The sequence below is a fragment of the Macadamia integrifolia genome, chromosome 3 (assembly GCF_013358625.1).
Source record: "Macadamia integrifolia cultivar HAES 741 chromosome 3, SCU_Mint_v3, whole genome shotgun sequence".
NCBI classification, from domain to species: Eukaryota; Viridiplantae; Streptophyta; class Magnoliopsida; order Proteales; family Proteaceae; genus Macadamia; species Macadamia integrifolia.
Window position 1 is genome coordinate 32,880,521 of NC_056559.1, and position 20,464 is coordinate 32,900,984.

The 20,464-nt window shown below is 38.1% G+C and overlaps 1 protein-coding gene across 2 annotated transcripts in view; it reads right to left on the minus strand.

Moving 5' to 3' along the window:
- Positions 1 to 1,394: 1,394 nt before the first annotated feature.
- The window catches only part of LOC122072594 (CTD small phosphatase-like protein 2-A), a 22,130-nt gene continuing 3,060 nt past the window's right edge, over positions 1,395 to 20,464 (minus strand). The window contains exons 2-7 of one of the 2 annotated variants that reach the window (XM_042636956.1): positions 18,853 to 19,026; positions 17,938 to 18,077; positions 14,938 to 15,091; positions 5,069 to 5,617; positions 4,173 to 4,510; positions 1,395 to 3,766 (exon numbers count right to left, since the gene is read on the minus strand). In XM_042636956.1, coding sequence (XP_042492890.1) covers positions 3,575 to 3,766; positions 4,173 to 4,510; positions 5,069 to 5,617; positions 14,938 to 15,091; positions 17,938 to 18,077; positions 18,853 to 19,021 — 1,542 coding nt within the window. In that variant the 5' untranslated portion in view covers positions 19,022 to 19,026 and the 3' untranslated portion in view covers positions 1,395 to 3,574. The remainder of the gene's footprint in view (positions 3,767 to 4,172; positions 4,511 to 5,068; positions 5,618 to 14,937; positions 15,092 to 17,937; positions 18,078 to 18,852; positions 19,027 to 20,464) is intronic. The other variant, XM_042636957.1, reaches the window with a different exon arrangement.

A 20,464-nucleotide genomic window follows, 5' to 3' on the forward strand; every position in this document is an offset into this window, starting at 1 on the left:
AAAAGGATTTGGATACAAACTACAGTGAAATATAGAATTATTTGGAGTTAATGATATTGTCACATAGATAATGATTATAAAAGTATCTTTGTAAGATTTGAAAAATTCACTTCCCTTCCTTTCAGTTTCCTTTGCAACCAACCAGAGCCTTAAACAGTTCATATCTTCTTGGAATGTTTCCAACATTCATAAATTCAAAATAAAATGAAAACTATTTTGTGGAAAAAGATTTAAGAGGAGTTATGTTCAATTTCTCAAATTTGACTAAACTGTTAACTCGAGGTTTTGGTTTTTTGTCAGAAAGATCAATCACTTAAGAGACTAATGGAAGAATTTTAATTATGTAAAAAGAATCCCTGGCAAATGTTAGAGAAGAAAAATGTTTGTTCGATTTGGTCTATTCCACCAATTTCAGCACGATTCTTTGAACCATACTCATGCCTTCCATCCTACCTTGCCTGGAAGAGCTTCCAGAAGCTAGAACCTAGAGGATTTAAGTCCTCCATTTCTGCACCATATGAATTAGCTATTCACTAAGAAGATCTTTAACATGACCCCCTTTTCTGAGGCACATGGAGTGTCGATCAGCCATGCCAATTGCCAACCGCCAGCTACCTATTCTGTCCATCCCATGCAACTTTTGAGTCGTCCCAACAAAGAAACGTTTACTAAATGATCCTTTTTTTTCTTGGTAAAAGAATAAATGATCTTTTTTAAGACTTGTTTTTTCAAGGCTCATTTAACAAAATAGCAAACTCAGTTGCTCAGACACGCAGAGAGATGTCAGCCCTCCATCCTCAGAACCTGAGCTCCAACAAAGCTACCTTGTGGGTCGTAGATCCATTATATATATATATATATATATATAAGGGAGAAAGAACCATGTCAGCGGCGGGCACGAAAAGATCACGCTCCTCCCCTCCCAACCCCGCGTGTGCTGAAGATGCTCACGGCATTCCTACCCCAGACTGGCATAGGTGGACTGCCTTGATAACTAAGATAACTATGAAGAGAGAGAGAGAGAGAGAGAGAGAGAGAGAGAGAGAGAGAGAGAGGGGGGGAGAGAAAGTACCATATGAGGCCAGTGGGTGCCTAGGTCAGGTTGCTGTCCACAAAAAATGGAAGAAAAAAACTCAGCAATATCACCCTTGCACAATTGAAAAATGCAAATAAAAGGAAAGGAAACCCACAAAAGTAAAAAATAAAACACTCATACACAATTTAAAACCTATATCCACCAAAACAAAAGGGGAGACAAATACACATCTCAGTTTTATTGGTCTTTTTCTGTGGTTACACCTATGAAGCAGGGGAAAAAAAAATCTTTCCCCATCCTCATAAACATTTTCAGAGAACTTCGGTTTCACTAGAAACATAGAGCATAGACATCCCTGTGGACAAAATCATACAGCTCCACTGCTTGCTTTTCTGTTAAAAAAAGTTTAAACAGGAAAAATGAAAGATAAACAGTGATACTTTAATAAAGCATGATTCTCAGAAATATAGTTCTACATATCCATCCTCTGTGCCATTTGAAGGCCAGTCCAATGATCTTTTCCAAATCTGGATCACCTGCAGACCAGTCAACATCCAAAACAGGCCCAGTTATTTGAATTTCAATTCCAGGGCCAATGTTAGTGAATGCAACAAGTAAATACCAATTATCATGTGTAGCAAAGCAATGTAGCATTTGATGGTCCCACATTGTCTCACTAAGTGAGTTAAGAACCATAAGAACATCTACGTCTTCTTACATGATCAAATCATAGCTATCTAGCCTCTTGGCCTCCTCGACATTCTTGCAGTCTGTGAGTCTGTCAAGCATCACAAGTACATGTTCCAACCCCTGAATACTATTGTCTACTGTTACAATGCAGAAATGAGAATCACCTATAACTAGCATTTGATTTTAATTTTTGCATCTTTATAACCCAGCACTTAAATAGCTTTGCCAATAAATTCCCAGACAAACTCAAGTCACTGCTTATTATCTATATTCACTGTTTAATGGTACCCTCTGGAGAGATTAAAAAGGTTAGTAAACACTGCAAGGATAGGTCTCAGTTGAACACAATGGGACCTTTAAAGACTTTCAACAGAGACTTGCTTCAATGGAAAACCTATACTCAACCTACCCACCTTCTCAGATCTCACAATTGGACCAAGAAGCTCCAACTTTGAAATGCGTTTCATTATTTTCACACAAAACAGTGACAATCTTGAGCAGTGACAGGGCAGCCATCATGTTAAGGAGTACAACCATCAGGATGATACACAGAAATCTTTTGATGTAATTCCCAACCATCTACTTCTTTGCACAAACTCCCTCACCATCCACAGTTAGAAAATTTCTGCATCCTCCCAAGGAGCTTTCTAGTGTGTGCATCCATTATCTGCTAATGCATCATCATTCATTTAGTCATCGACTTTTGACAGTCCTCTGATTTGATTAATTACTAATTCATCAGCTGTCAATCATCCTTCCACCATTCACTCAATCCAGTTTTGACAGTTTTTCTCTCAAATAAGGAGGACCCACCACGATATTCCATCTGTACATTCTCCATCCATTAAGTGCAAATGTGCACTGTTTCAGTGAGGGAGGAAGAAATAGTTCTCATAGATTCAAATAACTTGCCGCTTCTTTGTTTATGGGATAAAAGCAATTTTTGTCCTACTGACTAGGGGAATTGACAATAAAAAAGACACATCTTAACTAGTTTTGCAATGAACAACATACTTCTGCAAGTAAAACTTCAATCATGCCTCAAGTCAATTGAATCTTTTCAAATCCTACCAAGAAATAAATTAGTCAAATCAATAATTTCCAGAAAACAGAATATATGAAACGCTCATGTCCTTTTCACCAAATAACAATAAAGAGTATGTTAGTATAGATCATAGTTGTCAAGGCGGCTAGGGAGGGTGAAAAACCAAGGCGAGACCAAAAAAGGCTCCTAGACGCTGCCTTGACAACTATGGTATGTATATGATATATTCAATAAAAATGTTGATACAAAGTTACTATCACAAAATTGATAAGAAGAGAAAGTGGGAGCTCAGAAACATTTTCAATACGAGGAAGAGAATTTCTCAATCAATAAACACTATTTAGAATGATAATTCATTATAGTGAAGAATTTTAATCATTCTCTTGTATCCAAGGAGAAAGAGGATCATGAAATACCAGAAAGCAGTAGAAACAACGATATTCAGACCAGAACTTTCATCACATCGATATTCCCCGACAAACAAAAGCAAACTATTCCACGACAGCTTTATTCATTGTAAAATCAGTCATATACACACCTGTACGGAAACATCTGCACCTTCATCTGCACAATGAAAATTAAAAAGAAATTCTACGCAACTATATCTAGACACAGGATGGATACATCTATTCAGAGACACTTGAGTAGGGAAGAAGTAAGATGGGCCAATACCACTGGTCAACTCAACAAGCTATACTTGGTGTATAATTAATTAATCTAGTTCAAAGAGGGATAAGGGTTTAAGATATGGGTGTATTGAACAGTTGCTCGAGGAGAGAAGAGGGGACACAGGACTGTTAAATTCAAGCTAATGAGGAAGAGAACAGAGGGCTCTGCTCCTCTTTATTACCAAATCTCTCTGCAATGATAGGACGGACATCATCAGCATCAACCAGTGTCTCTAAGAAGGGAAGCAACGAAATTAGTGCACGGTCAGATGGGTCATCAAACCAACTCTTAATTGGGATCCCATTATTCACTTGCAACTGGAAAACCTGAAAACATAGAAGAGAGAAGGAAGCTTCAATAGTCAGGAGCTACCATTATCAAAAGCATTCTTTGTGAAATATACTACTAATTAAACTACTGTGGCTAAATTTCCCATATCAATAATCAGTATAATGCAGACATGAATAAATTTAAGTTCAAACCCTAAAGGAAACAGTTGAGTGGTATCGCCCCACGACCACCAGAAAAATTGGATCCACTCAATTTTCACTTAAATTTATTAATCAAAACAGTTAGGGTACAGCTAGAATGATGATTATTCTTTCATGTTCCTAGTATAAGTGGTCAAATAAAAGTTAAACCTATTGTAAAGTTCATTTCTCAATCTAGCACATTGTACAGAACCATGCCTGACGTGAATTTGTTTGAGCATGTTAAGAACAAAAATAATACCTGTGGAGAATTGTCAATTATGGCAACTTTTGCCAGGTCAACTCCTAAAACTGTCAAGTCTTTGGTGTAGCTACCATCTGAAAAAATGCATGATTCACGATAAGCGCGTCGGGAGATAAATTTTCCTTCCGGATCCAGTATATTCAGAAGCTCTTCAGCATAGCTACTTAGACTGGCAGTGAAGACAACAACTTCAAACATATCCGCAACTCTCTCCAAGAATGTCCGGAGGTAAGGCCTTTGTCGCACATAAACCGTGTTCTCTTTCATGTTGAAGAAAACCTGAAAGGTGAAGTCTGCATCTTCACACTGTTCCAAGGTGGAGTGGACGAGTGTTTCTGTATATATGCAAAAAAAAAAATAATAATAAATAAATAAATCTTGAATATCAACAATCCCAATATAAGAGAACTCAGAAAGAAACTGACAGGAAACTGGCAAGCAAGAATATGAACATGTGAAGCTTGATATGTAGCTCACAAACTATGAACGTGTGAAGCTCGATATGTAGCTCACAAACTACTACATAATAACTAGTCTCAAAGGATTCAATTCCTTGCATCCTGCATGGAATGGAGTCCAAGTAGAAAAATAATCTTTGTTGCTTATGCAACTACCAGAACTTTGGAGAAAGGAGAAATCATGCAAAAGCCTGGAGACCATTTAGTATATATTTTCCCCAAACATTAATTTTGAGATCTTATGTCAAGCTCGTGCAAACTTGTTCAATTCATGTTGCACTCACCCAAAGGACCAGAAGAAAGTCATTGTTAAGAATGGGAACTAGATGGAATAATGTAATTCATAAGGCATCAGTAAGCATCAGGGAGAAAGTAATAAAGTAATATACATAAGACCACAAGGAGAGAGAGGTATTGGTAAACCAGCTTCCTTACCATCCAAATCAAGTACGAGGGTGACTGACTTCCTTTTCCTTGTTTCCTTTGGCAACAACATAGGCCTAAATGATGTAACCACATCAGATAGATCGTGTAAGTTTTCCGTAAACAAATGTGGCTCAAAAGAGTTCCCTTTATCCAAGTCCACAGAGTGAGAGTTAACATCAGGCTCCTGGTCACAGGCTTTCATCTGATGGATGGCCAGATACAAACATGAATCATCAGAATTTGTCACCACCTCTTCACACACCTCACCATGAGGTGTGTTGCTTGGTCCAGCAGTTTCCTCAAGGAAAGGCAGTATGATGTATCTCTCAGTTATATCAGACATCATATCAGAATCAGTACAGCTGTAACCAAGAGAGGAATTGGCCTCTGCAACATCATCAAATCCTATGTCCCCATCGAAAGACAAACCAGCAAGACTCATGTCAGATATAAAGAAATCTGATACATTGCATGTTTGATAGTCACTTGAGCTACTGCTACCATCATCACTTTCATCAGCAACCAAATGTGGCACATCAGGTACTTCATCACTCCCAGCTGAAAAAATTATGAAATAATAAGCATATTGAAAACAATATTCACAGAAAAGGGGGACATAATGAAACATCCAGAAATATATTATTCGTAATGATATTGAAATTTCCAATTGTAGTCCATTGCAAGAAAAGGAAAAACTTTGGATATCATCAAATGGAAAGCTTGAGACAACTTTGAGATTGCATACAAAAGCATTTTTGGACAGACTTTAATGTAAAAGATTATAAAGAACAGGGCCAATTGATGACAACGTTTGGACCCTAATAGAATCAGTTTCTGTGAAAGAAGCAAGAAATAAGAAGAAAAAATGCTGAAGAACATCCACTATAGATCACAGGATCATACTATGGATAAGATATTACTCATGATTAATGGCCAAGGAAATGAACATAAATTAGACATCATTATGATGCAGATCACAAGTATTATCTTAAATACTAACAAAAAAGGAAGAAACAGGCTCATTTTCTAGCCTGCGGTTCTTGATAAACCAGTTTTATGGTTTGGTTTTGAACCAGTAATTAGTTCATTACTTTAGTCCATCATGGGGATTAGTTTTAGGCCTTATCATTTGTTATTTGATTATTCAATGTCTTATTGTACAGGAGGGGAACTCTAGTATGATTCTATACCTTTTTAAATCCTGTTTGAAGGGTTATAGTCTAGAAAAATTCCTCTTTACCTTACAGTAGAAGTTATTATCTGTTTTCAATTCTTTTTCAGTTTTGGATAAGCGGTAATTCCTGTTGGTCAAGAGTAATTCCAAAACCAATCTGAGTCTACTTGAGGGCAGTCAGCAGCCTTCCCCATGTTTTTAGTTGAATCAGAAGTGACTTTCTGCCTCGTACGGTTCTGTAGTGATTCAGAACTGTTGTCACTGTGGCGATGCAGTAACATTGGTGGTGGATCCCAGGTCATAATCCTCTCTTTCCTATCTTATTCTCCTTTTACCACAATCTGATATCAAGTAACTTGCACACCAGTTTTCTGTTGATCTTTGCTGTTTTCTTTAGTTAGATATTGTGGTTACAATATGATTTCATTTGGGGACAGTTAGCTCTCAGTTTCCAGTTGATATTGTCCATTAAACTGATCAATTATTTTCCGTTGCTCCCTAAAATTGTAATCTGTTTTTGGTCCTCAGTTTCTGAGATTCCTCACAGAAATAGGAAACTTCTTACACAAAATACAACCCTTGAATTAATCTGAGATTCTTTTCCATATAAAACTAGGCTTCGACCAGGATTTCGTCAAGATCAAGGTTCTCTGATCTGGTGCTATTAAAAATCTCCAATTCTGTTGAAATTTTAATTGTTTATTTGGACTGTTTCAGAATTTTAATCCATCTATCAGATTACATTCTAAGTTTGCAGAGCTGTGAATCTAGTTGAAAGCCACCTTCTACCAGAGTATTACTTGTATTAACATATTGATTGATTATTATTAATTTTCTCTTCTGATATTCTCTAAGCCTGCAATTCTGGTTTTAACTAAGAATTCTGGTCCCTAATTCTTAGATGATATAGAGCCCCTTTAATGTAGAACTAGAATCACAAGTGATCATAATCCCATGCAGGATCTGAAATTCTGGCTAAATAAATAAGATGTCCTCCCAGGCAAACAAATAAAAGGAAAATAAGAAAAGAAAGAGAATTCGATGGAGGGTTGAGAAGGGGGGAAGAAAAACTAGTGAATGGGCATCTCACCCCTCAGGTTTAGGCATCTCACCTAGGGCATCTCATCCAACTGCATCCCACAGCACAACAACATAAGCCATCTTTTCTTTTTTCATTAATATATTCGTGTTCAATGTTGTAGCCCCTTATAAACTTATATACGAGACTCAAAAATGACTCAAACACTAAAAAGAAAGGCCTAACGCAATCTTTAATTAATTGGGAAACCTAAACTGACTACAAAACTCAAATAACTAAGGAAATAGACTCAAAATAGGACTCTAACTAAAATAATGAATTAAATCCCGTTTTCCTACTTTCTACCCATATTTTAGGCCCATTAAAGTGGCCCATTATAAATAAAACCCATGGGATCAAAGGCCCAACACATATATAACCCAACCCAAGACTTATTTGCAACAAAATAAGCCCATTAAGTGACTTACTTGCATCACCTATAACATTAAGGTGACAAAATAAGGGAGAACAACTTTCCTTTCATATCGAGTTAGCGGCCCATGAACTAAATTCTAAATGATAATAAAAGAAGTGTGATAAAGGCGGGTTCCCATATACAAAGATCTAATATTCTGACAAATCAGGTAATTTCTTATTGACTTTGTAAGGTAGCAACCTGACATGATTACAGCATTACCAATCACACGTCATGCCCCGACATCACAAACCATGTTATGTGTGTCTTGAATTCTTGTACCCGCTTCAAAGATTGCCCTGCTCCGACAATTTTTGGAGGCGACCCGAAGGAGAAATTTTGTGAGGTCTATGATGGCAGGGGGGAGCCCATCATTAATCTTGTTTCGGGGTGCAGGGGTGAAGGCCCCGCATTACAGTACGACCCAAACCGACTAGGAGTATTTGTTTGTTTTATTGTCTTGTGCAAGAAAGAGAGACGAGTGATTTGGACATTTTTCTTGGAGTTCTGCTGCAACTTTTAGTGTTCTTAAGAGATCTTCATTGTATTTTTCTTCTATCATAGAGTGGATCATCTTCAGCTTTTCCTGTGGATGTAGCACATCATATTGGTGTGTGAACCACATTAAATCTCGGTGTGATACATTTGCTTAATCTGTTTATTTCTTCGTGTTTCTTGGTGTTTGTGTTAACAAACCATAATTTCACTCCCTCAAATCAGGTTAAATTGAAATTTATTTATTTATCTAATTTAGAGTATGGTTTTCCTGGACAAACGGGTCCAAAGAGTCATTCTGGATGATCACCCTCACAGCTGTCCATTTGCTTCGGTTTAGATCCTGGCCCTTCATTTAACTTTTAAAGTATCAGTGTATAGTTTCTCTAAAATGGCATAGGAATTAAGTATTTTGATGCTCAATACAAAAACTCTACAATGATACAGGCTACCATCTTCCTTATCCATAACTAAAAAAGAAGGGGGTACCCAGTGCACGAGGCTCCTTCCACTACGGGGTCTGGGGTGGGTCATGATGTACGTGGCCTTACTCGCACTTCACAGAGTGGTTGTTTCCTGACTTGTACCCACGACCACTAGGTCGCAATGGAGCAACCTTATCATTGCTCTGAGGTCCACCCTCTATCTTCCTTATCCGTAACTGAAATAAGAAATTTGGGGTATTAGAGGATTTGACAGGAAATCCCACTCTTCGGCAGTCCTTATGAAAATTGACATTCACAAGGCTTTTGACTCCCTGAGATGGGACTTCATTCTTTCAGTTCTGAGCAAGATGGGATTCCCTCCTGTGTTCTCCAACTGGATTCATCAATGTATTGCCTCTCCTCGCTTCACGGTCTTAGTGAATGGTAGCCCAGCCGGGTACTTCTCCTCTATAGGAATTCGTCAAGGATGCCCCCTGTCTCCCTATATTTTTTACCTAGCTATGGAAGTCCTTTCCAGATCTCTGCAAATTGCTACTGATCAACATCTCATCTCTGCCATCCCTAAGTGTAAGGCTACCAAGATCACCACCTGGCTTTTGCTGTCGATCTGATGATATTCTCTAGGGCTGATGCATCCTCCTTGGAGTCTATTATGTATTGCCTGAATCAGTTTGCCTCCATGTCGGGTCTTCACATCAACCCTAGCAAATCCCTTATCTTCTTAGTTGGAGTCTCTGACATTGATAAGGCTTCTTTCCTAGAGTCGATTGGTTTTACCCTAGGCCAGCTCCCTGTCAAGTACCTTGGTCTGCCCCTAATCCCTGCAAGGCTCATTGCCCATCATTGCACCCCAATGATGGATCTCATTAGAAAGCGCCTCCAGCTTTGGAAATGAAAATTGCTATCCTATTCAGGTCGGTCAGAGCTTATGAGATCTGTTCCGTAAGCCTCTTACATCTACTGGTCTGGTATATACGGTATGCCTAAATCCATCTCCTCTAAGCTTGAATCCATTTTTGCTTCCTTCCTTTGGAAAGGAACCGAGTGCTCTAAATTCCTTAGACCGATTAGCTAGGCTTCTACCTGCCATCCAAAAACTGAAGAAGGATTGGGTTTAAGATGTATAAAGGATGTCAACTCCGCGGGGATCCTCAAGCTTATATGGAATCTGGTCTCTAAAAAGAAAAGTATCTAGGTTCATTGGGCATACTCTTCTATTCTCAGATCCAACACTTTCTGGTCGATGCAGATTCCCTTGGATGCTTCTTAGGTTTGGCACAAAATGTTCTCTCTTAGGTCTCTTGCCTTTGCAACTATCTCCACTTAGATTGTGGATGGGTCCGCTACTCTTTTGTGGCTTGACCATTGGCATCCTATGGGAGTTTTTCCTCATATTATCAGTGCCAGAGCCAGATACAGCTCCAGACTGCCAAAGCATATTCTTGTTGTAGACATTCTATCCACCAGTTCTTGGTCTCCTCCAGTTCCTGATGATTCCTAGCTTGCTGAGGTCTGGAACTCCTTGCCGGCCATCCCCAGGACTTCTAAGAGGAATTGGGATTTTATTATTTGGAACCCATCTAGTTCTAGTATTTTCAATGCCAAGTCATCTTGGAACTTTGTTAGAGCCCAAGGCTCCTCCACATGGCATAGGCTCATTTGGTCCAAGCATCACATCCTTCGCCAAATAACGTGGAGGATTTCCACTAATTTCCTGCCCACACAAGCTTTCCTCATCCAGAGAAGAATTCCAGCCCCCTCCTTGTGCCCATCTCAAAGACATTGATCACCTTTTCTTTGATTGCTCAGTCTCTGCCTCCATTTGGAATTTGGTGCTATCCAAATGCTGGCCTTCTAGCGGGCACATCCTCCCCTTTCAAAGGGAGTGGATCTGGGTGAACATTACGTTCCAAGGGAAGACCATATGTATTCGGTGGGCAAGCTCACTTTTTGTGCAACTCTAAACCAAATTTGGATGGAAAGAAATTTTAGGAAATGGACCTCCAACTCTAGGCCGCTAGGGAAGATTTGGAACTCCATTTTCCTTGATGTGAAGTTTAAGATTACTAATGTCTTCGCCCCATGTATTCCCTCCCCTAGAAATTGTCATATTGTAGCTTCCTGGGAGCTTCCTAACGCTGTCATCAAGACCATTTTTTGGGGTAAAGTTTGGGATTCTCCACTTTTACTTCTTGATGCTTGGTTGTATCTATATTCAATCTCATACCTGTCAACAGAATCAGCCATGTTTTGTTATATCCTTCACTCTTGTCGAGTTGTGTCCCTATAAGAATTAATGCAATGTCATTTTCCTACAGGCTGGTGCCTTATCAAAAAGGCTTCATGTAAGATACATTTCTAAGTCGCCATCGGTGAAACCAAAATAACTTGCCAGACCCTGAGATTCCTCTCAACTTGCATAATACCATCCAAAAACCAGAGGCTGATTCAACCAAGAACGGACAATAGAAGGAAGCTGTCCACTAGCCTGATTTGTATTCAACTCCTACCTCTGCTATCATAGTTGTCGCACCAAACAGCCTATGGGTGTTTGTGAATCATGATTCATGACCGGCGATTCAAGAGGAACATTTACATAGAAAAGAGGAATAGAATGAGATAAACATCAAGGGAGAAGGGGAAGAACAAATCATTTGGGGAAGGGTAATTGGACTGATTTCCAAAATCGGCATATGTACCATCGAGTAACAGATACAGAAACGGAAAAAGAAAGGAATCTTCCCATATCTCACCAGTCAGAGAGAGAGAGAGAGAGAGAGAGAGAGAGAAATGAGCATGTGGATATTGATTTAATTATCTGAATTTAAAATGTGCAGTTAATAAATAATATTTATTAGGGTAATTTACAGTGCCACCCCCTAGAAAATGCCACTATCAGAGAGACACCTCCTGTAGAATACCAAATTATACTCAGACCCCTATCGCCAGTCGCTGTTAAGTGAGGAGTTAAAATGACTGTTGTACCCTATTGACTAAAACACATGATTTTACCTAAGTTCTCTTTGTGAACCTGACATGTGTATATTATTAATCCAACAGTTGTTATTCAAACCCTTTTCCCCTTCAAATGGATCTGGCTCTAACCTGAGTGAAGCTCTTCCATAAACCAAGAATAAAGGAGGAAAGAACGAAGAGAAGAGCCTGAAACGAAGAAGAAGGGAGGAGTAGATTGTGAAAGCTCTCAACCTGAAATGAAGAAGGACAAGGGGGTTTCCGCTTCAGGGGAGACCCTTAGGGTTTCGACTCTCAACCTGAAATGAAGAAGAAGAAACATGGGGTATCTACTTCAGGAACCCCTTAGGGTTTTCACTCTCAAACTGAAACGAAGGAGGAAGGGGTTTCTGATTCAGGGGAGCCCCTTAGGGTTTATCAAGTCTATTTGTCAGAAATCGGTGATCCAACCGAAAAGAAGTACTGGCAAATGGTTCATAGTCTTTAACTACGAGTCTCTCCTACAGAGTTCTTCTCTTCTTTTAGGGTTGTGGCCTTAATTGCCTTAGGGGTTTTCTATCTAAATGGTTTAATAGATCTAGTTTTAGGATTTCGAATGGCGTCGATTACTGATTAGTAGCTCTCCAGTGTTGTCATCATGTGGGTGCTGTGTATAAGACGATGCTGGATTTGCAGATCTCCGTTTCTGCAAAACCTTAAAGGCAGTGTTCTTGCATGCCTCATGAAGAGGATCTGGAGAAATTCTACTCTCTTATCTCTTCCGTTTTATTTCTCTCAATTTTGTGTTTATGTGATTTAGGATTTTAATTTAGGATTAAAAATGAGACTTTATCAAATGGATGGAAATGATGATTCTTTCCCAACTGCTCGACTTTGATGATACTAAGCCATCTTTCCATCCCTGCAAGTGATTAATATATATTTTTTTTTCTTCAAAACGTTTTTCCTCTGTTTTCTTATCTTAGATCAAGTCAGCTCATCCAAAAAAAAAAAAACAAACTGCAGATGGGTTTGGGAACATTGAAAAATCCCAGGATATGGCTTCTCTTGATTCAAAACCAAACCTGGATGTGAAAAAGCTTCTGGTGTTTCTAAGGTTTCAGGTTGAGAGACGATAAACGGATGAATATGAATTCTAAAAAAATGGGTTTGCCGCTGTTCTTCATGAAGAGAGATCACCAGAGCTTTGAAAATGTGAAGGATTTGGGGATGAAGAACACGGTACCGATTTGGAGATGGGTCTTTTTCGTTTTAGGGTTGGGGACTTATTAGAGGGTATATTAGGTACTTCACCTTTTACAAGGGCATTTTGGTATTTAAAAAAATATACAGTAGCTGACATCAGCATATAAGGTATATTCCGCAACAGTGATTGACGGCAGGGGGTCTGAGTATAATTTGGAATTATACAGGGGGTGTCTCTCTAATAGCAGCATTCTATAGGGGGTGGCGCTGTAAATTACCCTATTTATTATTACACAAGTATAAGCAACTTTCCTAGTTATGCATAAATAGTATCATTCTTGGACATGAATCAAAATCATTAAATGGATGGATCCACTAGTCCAGAAAAGATTTTCCCTTAAATTTACCATTATTATTTCTGGACTTTGCAGCCTGGGTTAATAAACTCCTTTTGCCAGTGGATAAAAAACGACTAGGACATACAGGCCTCAGGAACAAGTTAAATGAAGAAATAAAACTATGCTAAAGTAACATAAGAAACTATCAGGAAAACTTTACTTATCATGTAGACAAGCTAGATTCAATCAGTTGTTAATATGAAGACATTTATTGAGACTCTCATTATCTATTCTATAAAGGTTATCAATAGATCATGATACCCAATTTACTCCTTTTCTATATTAACCAAGTCCCTAACAGTATATCCTGCCTACTATCTCCATTCATTCATTCAATCTGGATACCATTCTAGCATGGAATGCCTTGAAAATCATTCAAATACATAACTATATATGGAACGGTCTATCAATAATTCCATTAGTATAAAGAGTTCTTATAACTTCCAACAGTTCCTTAAAAATCAAACCAAACTGATGCATGATTTCGTTTCCTATGGAAAAGCAACAATATTGACGTAAGTGATTAAAAAATTCACATAGTAAACAAACGTGTTAAAAGCACCATTGATGAAAAAGGAAAAAACCAACCAAAAATAAATAAATAAATAAACAAACAAACAAAAAAAATTTGACTTCATGGTCATCAGAATAGGCTGGAGGCCAAACTGGAAAATGGCCAGGTCAAGTAGAATCAGTCAGCCTGGTGGGGCTGATTGCTGGACTGGGAGACCTAGATACCTGGAAAGATGAACAATACCATCCAAAAACAAAATCTAGAGCCAACTTACTGCTTACTGCTTACTGCTACTTACTGCTTACTGCTTACTGCTTACTGCCTACTGCCATGCCATGGTTGAAGCTTTGGGATCCATAGACGGAACTATGTATTAGGTATTAGGGAGGGGAGGACACCACTCAGCACCTAAGGTGGGTCTCAATGCCTAACAAAAAACGGCCAAAAGCAGGCATACAAAAGAGGTGTGTGGCTGAAGAAGTCAAAATACAGCAGAGGAAAATAAATGCATGCACACAATTCTCATGTATATATTATATAGATTTCACCATCACTAGTAGACCGAATCAGAAATTGGACAACTCAGTAGCTGTGTGAATAGATGATCACTGGATTGGAACATGAGCCCAAGGGCGGGGCAGCTTCCTGGCTTTTGCAGATTTTATTTGGATGACTCAAGGTTATGGTAGCCACTGTTGATAACCACCAAACCTTGGGTAAATCATCCTGGACAATGCACATTTCCTGACAAATGCAGGAAAGAATTTGCTTGTCACTTAGTTTGTTTTGCTACAATTGGAGCTGGCACATCAATTTCCCAATGACACAGCCTGGGTTATAAAATAGAATATAAGATGAAATTGTCCAAAGATACAAGTTTCTGACACCAGCTTCAAGTTCCCAGAAGACAAATACATTTGCCATGGGTCCAGCCATTGACACCAAAAATCAGCCTGTCCAAACCTGTTATTCAGCTTATGTTCTCTTCTTTCTTCCAATTTTGAAAAACAAGATGCTATCTGGAAGACATTATGATAGATAGATATTCTACTAGCACAAGTATACTGAATAACCAACTTTTATAGCAAACCCTTCAAAATGTGAATTTGACAGAAAACTAACACGAAGTACAAGGAAAGAAAAGAGATCTACAAAATGAAATGGAAAATTAAGTTCAATTGACAAAACTTTTAAAAGTACCATTGCAGTTGTGAACTTCTGGTATACAGTGAACATCATTGGGCTCCAAACCAGGTGAGAAAATTGTTTCCAAGTTTGAAGGGCAGGTGGGTGACTCCAAAGCAGGTGAGAAGATTGTTTCCAAGTCTGGATTGCACAAGGTTGATGGCAAATCCTGCAAGTCAATGAACAGTTGTTACAGAGCATCAATTTCATCCATTGGTCATAATCACAGACTTCACCAGACAAACTGAAGTTGACCAAAGGGGCCAAATCAAAATACAAATCATCCTCCTCAAGGGACAAAAAAGAAAATTGCCAATCTCCAGTTCATCAAAAGTAAGTTAAGAGATGCTAGCAAAATTACTAGTTCTGGTAGGATTGCTGCACTTATTTTTCTCCTTTTCAAATGGTTAATGGCTTAATCCCTTTTTCTTGCTTTTCATTCAGTTCATTGTTATAGTCCTTTCTATGTTCTTTATATTGAGGAAGTGGTATTGGTGGATAGCAGCCTAACATGGATATCTTTGAACAGGCACTTAATTCTGTCATACGGCAGTTTAAATGGGGCGAAAACTTTGTGGATAGTGGTAGTTCAGCCCAAGCGGCAAAAAAAAAGCATTGAAAAATCCAGAATTGCCAAGGGTGCACTGCACTACTGAAGGGACAAATAGACATATATGGGAGGGTATGTCAGTGCATGGGAGTATATATATATTTGAATTTGGATCTGAAATCTGACATGTGTCCAATCCAATCCATTCCTTAGATATCCGGAGGTCAGAATTGCCACATCACTCTTCCCGTAGAACAAAGTGTAACCATCCAAAGGTTCCATGTTAATACCACCACCCAGAAAAACTTTTGCTTTGCATAATGAAGAACTCTAATCATAAACAAAATAAAATGAAGTAGTAGTCTTGTGCCTCGCAATGGAAAAATATAAATGTACAGAAGTGTCACTGAGATTTGATATTTAGGTTATATTTTCTTGCATGTGTCAGAATTGGATCAACGTTTGTGTGTCCATGTGATAAGTCCCCACATCCATCTCACTGATCAAATTTCAGCTGAAACAATAACTATAAATGGGTAAAAAGTTACTTCAAATGTAAACAAAACTGCAAGAATGTGTTTCACTGTCCTAGAACTAAATGGCATTCTGTAATTTTATGCAATTTTGAATTCACTTTTTTAAGGCACTTCCCTCTACTTGTTACGGTCTTGAACTTAACCGGTGAGATGGGCATGGATCCTCTATCACAGGAACCCATCAATGTTTGCTAATGTAGGAAAGTCAAGACAGATTCCAACTGTCACTATTAGATCGCTATGAATATCTTGACCCAACATTTATTACCATGTAACTTTTCCTGCATCTCGTACCACTTGAACTAATCAGTTGTTAATTTGAGCATAAAACTCACACAGCACAAGCAAGGTAAACAATTTCAATTTTATTAGTATTTTTGGTACCTCCAAAATGAGAAAATTCAATCAAAATTTGATTTAACAGCAAGTAGCTACACCCACCCACCCACAGGTAGAACCATAAGCTAAATACCACAGCAGTATAGGAACCTCAATAACAGATGAACAAGTCTAGGGATCAGTCCCAAATTCTGGTCATGTATGGGTCTAGGGTAGCAGCACAATACTTCCAAGAACGAGGGTGATCCAACAATAGGATTGACATTTACATGAGGTGAAAAAAAACAGAAACTAGAGGATTCAGATTTGGGCATTTAGCAGCTACCAGGTTCTCAAAAACTGTAGGCCATATCACCCTCAAATTTGGATCAGTTATAGGGCCGAGGTAATGGATAACCCTTTAAATATCTCAGCCAATAGATGGCTATATCGAAAGCTATGAAGAAAAAAGTAAAATACAAAGTAGAATCTAAAATAGAAAGTTCACTGTTATTTCTGATCTACAGAATGGATGGTTATCCACCTGATCGATGAAAGGCCCTTGGAGTGTGCTGAAACTCCTAAAGATCACAAGGAACTGACCGGTTGATCAACAATTATGAGGGAGAGAAGTTGCAGCAACAAAAACTCCAAGCTCCTGCAACCATAGGGTGCTGTGAATGCGAATTGGTCTTCCAAACAAGCTTTCCTTGATGTATGTGACTCTCCTCTCTAACAGCACACTGAACAGAAACACAATCTTCAGGAACAGCCTACGAAATAGCTTCAAAGCCTTGCTGGAATCTCAGGGAATGTAGGAGAATAGGGGAAAGGGAAGGGATATGACCAAGGCCTCATACCTATGGCCTGTATCATTCTCTTACTAACCCTAATAGCATCACATTAAGCTATTACAAGGAATCTCATCATGCACAGTGTCTCTCACAGCAAAAGGGCAAACAAAGCCAATTCATTGACTTCAATAAATTATGGGGAATGCTCTGTGGCCCTTACAATATAAAGAGGAGCCTACCACCTCTAAAATGGAAAGTAATAAAATAGAAAGTACTAAAATAGGCTCACACATGTAGTAGTGGTGCCTTGGACATCTAGGAAATAGGAATACCAAGATTAGAAACTAAAGATACGACTATGTAACCAAATTAGTAACTAGGCCAGCTAATAGTAGTACTACAAAATAACCCCATGATTCTGGTTTTGGATGAACCAGCAAACACCCAGACCCATGGGCCTTGTCTGGCCTGAGCCAAAGTCCAGTTGAAGAACCATGGGCCTGGTTCTTCTTATTCCTGCGGCTGCACTGTTTGTAGTGCAGCATGTCTCATCACAATATTTCCCAAGAAACAATGAGACTTCTAAGATTTTCCAGATGACAAAACCATTCTCTGTATGTTTCCAGGTCGAAAACCACGTAAAAGGAAAGTTTCAAATGGAACCTGGAGAAAAGTACAACTTTTGTAGGAGATTTCAGAAAACTTAAACTTGACATGATTTAGAACTCTTGGCCAAAATGACACCAAAAAAAGTATATGTCTATGTTATATGCTCAAATTGCAAAATACTATATAATTGCTGGAACTTAGATCATACCGTTCTTGAAACAGATGCAGAATCAACTGAAGACAATGGTGACATTTGAAATTGAAGGGCTCCTCCATCCACCAATTTTAAGTCATCAACAACTTTATCATGTCCCATATCTTGTTGAGATACTTCGATGTCGGAAGACACTGGAGTAATAACATGAATTGTCCGTCACTGAATGATAATTTCACGGTATAATTTTTTTTTCAATTTCCATAAAAAATTTCCCACTATACGAAGCAGTTGCACTGCCAACAGGTTAGATATGAGCATTTTATATTCAGTGATCTGAATTTGAATCCAATCTCATCTGATTATATAATATTCTACAACTGGAAATGAATTTTATATTACTTATATAGAATATAATATGCACTTGTATAAAAAAAAACACACACAAACACACAAAACACAAAACTCAAAACAAGAAGGAAAATAAGGGTAATTTCAGCCAACCTGAAAAATAAACATAAAGCCTGAAAGAATCTAAAACTAAAATTTTTTTATCTATATAGTGTCAACAGAGATCTTATATAAGTATAAATGATTTCAATCAGATCAGATCTAGGGCATTATTGGATTTGATAGGATTATCACTTGGATTGCTCTGCTCTTTATAACATCGGATCAAGACCTTAGAATCACTCTAATCAAATCGGATTAGGATCATATCTGGATCAAATCAGATCAGTAATAAGCAGAACAAAGCAATAGAAATTGAACCTTTGAAAAAAAGATAAAAAAGAAACTCTTGAACTGAACAAAGTAGAAAATTTATATGGTGGCTGATCAGCCACCGGAGAGATCCAGACAGAACAAAAGACATAATGATTCATAAAAATTTAGTTTCCTCCATTTACCCTTCCTAATGCCAATATGGAAAATTTGTGCAAGTGTACAGAAGAGAGTATAGTTGCTTACCATCCTCAGAATTTTGAAGCGAAGTGTCCAATTCTGCTGCTTGTTGAGATACTCTGACTTGCAGAGATGAGTTTTTGGATATCTTACATGATTTGTTGCATACCCGGAGACCATCGCCTTCTCTTAAACAACTCACGTTAGGTTTGGCTTTCATTTTTAATGCTGGCATTTGTCCTGTGTTATTGAAACAAGTATCAATTCCATATGAAGAGGCAATTATTAAGACAAACTACAGCTACTAGAAGAGGAGAGTGACAAATTCCATGTTCAATCAAATAAAATATCCTTCCTTGTCTTTTACCCCACAGGTAAGCATATAACATAGTTGTTAAGGCATCGCTTATGTGACGCCAGGGCACTTTTACATGGACAAAGCGTGCTCACATCTTTTGGTTGCAAAATGACACCAGCCTTGGTCAACAAGGAGTTTACCCACAAGCAAACAAATAACATAGTTGTCAAGGCATTGCCTGTGTGGCACCAAGGCTCTTTTACACGGAGAAGGTATGCTCACACCTTTTGGTAGTAAAACGACACCAGCCTTGGTTGACAAGGAATCACCTTGTCCCCCTTGATCAGAAATGTGACATAGGTGACCACCTTTTTGTATTAAACAGTTCACTTTAGTACCCCCCCTTCCCCCTCTTCCCTCCCCCAAAATAAAAAATGAAACCAATAAATCAACAGACCTACACCTACCCAAAACTCAACATATCAACCACACTGTGACTCCACTCCAGATTCAAATTAGAAATTAAATAACCTCTAAACTACCAACCCAAATTAAAACTCACTTCAACAAAATACTCCCTTAATTAAACCCTATAACTGAACAAGAAAGTACCTCCATCAAAGCTGACCCTAGGACACATTTGTTATATAGCATGAAAGCGAAATCTCAAAGTTGGTAACATAAACTAAGTGTCTCAAAATTAGAAACCTTTAAAAGGAACCGCCATCAAGAGACTGGTTATGATAGAAGCAAGAGTATGAGGTAAAAAAGAAATGGGCTCGGGGATTAAGCAGTCGAAAAACTATTTTGGACATATCATAAACCCAGTTTTCCTCACTAGGCCAAACATTATGTGGAAAGAGACCTACTAACTCTAAATAAAAAAGAAAAAGCTGAAAACGGAAAGAAAAAATAGTCTACCTGCAGAATTAACATGAATTTTTCTTGCAACAGAACTCAAAACTTATTCCAAATTTTTTTATTTTTTTTCCTAATCATCCCTTTAGAGTTCAGATATGGAATACTCAGAAAGTTTCTAAATTCCTTTCCACCTATTCCCCACCAAACGAGTAACTCTTAGTCTCTTAGTCAATGTACAGCATCCACTTAAATACCATGTCGGCAAGACTAAAAATAAAGGTGAACAGAAACCATGTTATAGTTGTTCCCTTATGTAATTTCAAAAATCATATTATAACATTCAAAATCTAAGAAGATTGGGCATTATTCCAGATAAAAAGAATCGATGGAACACTCAAAAAAGAAAGTAGCATATTGTTTTCCAACCTTTTCTCCACCGAAGAAATAAATTTTTGTTGACGGATGCCACCCACTCAAAATTACATGTGTCAGATATTACAAATTAAGGCAGGTAAATAG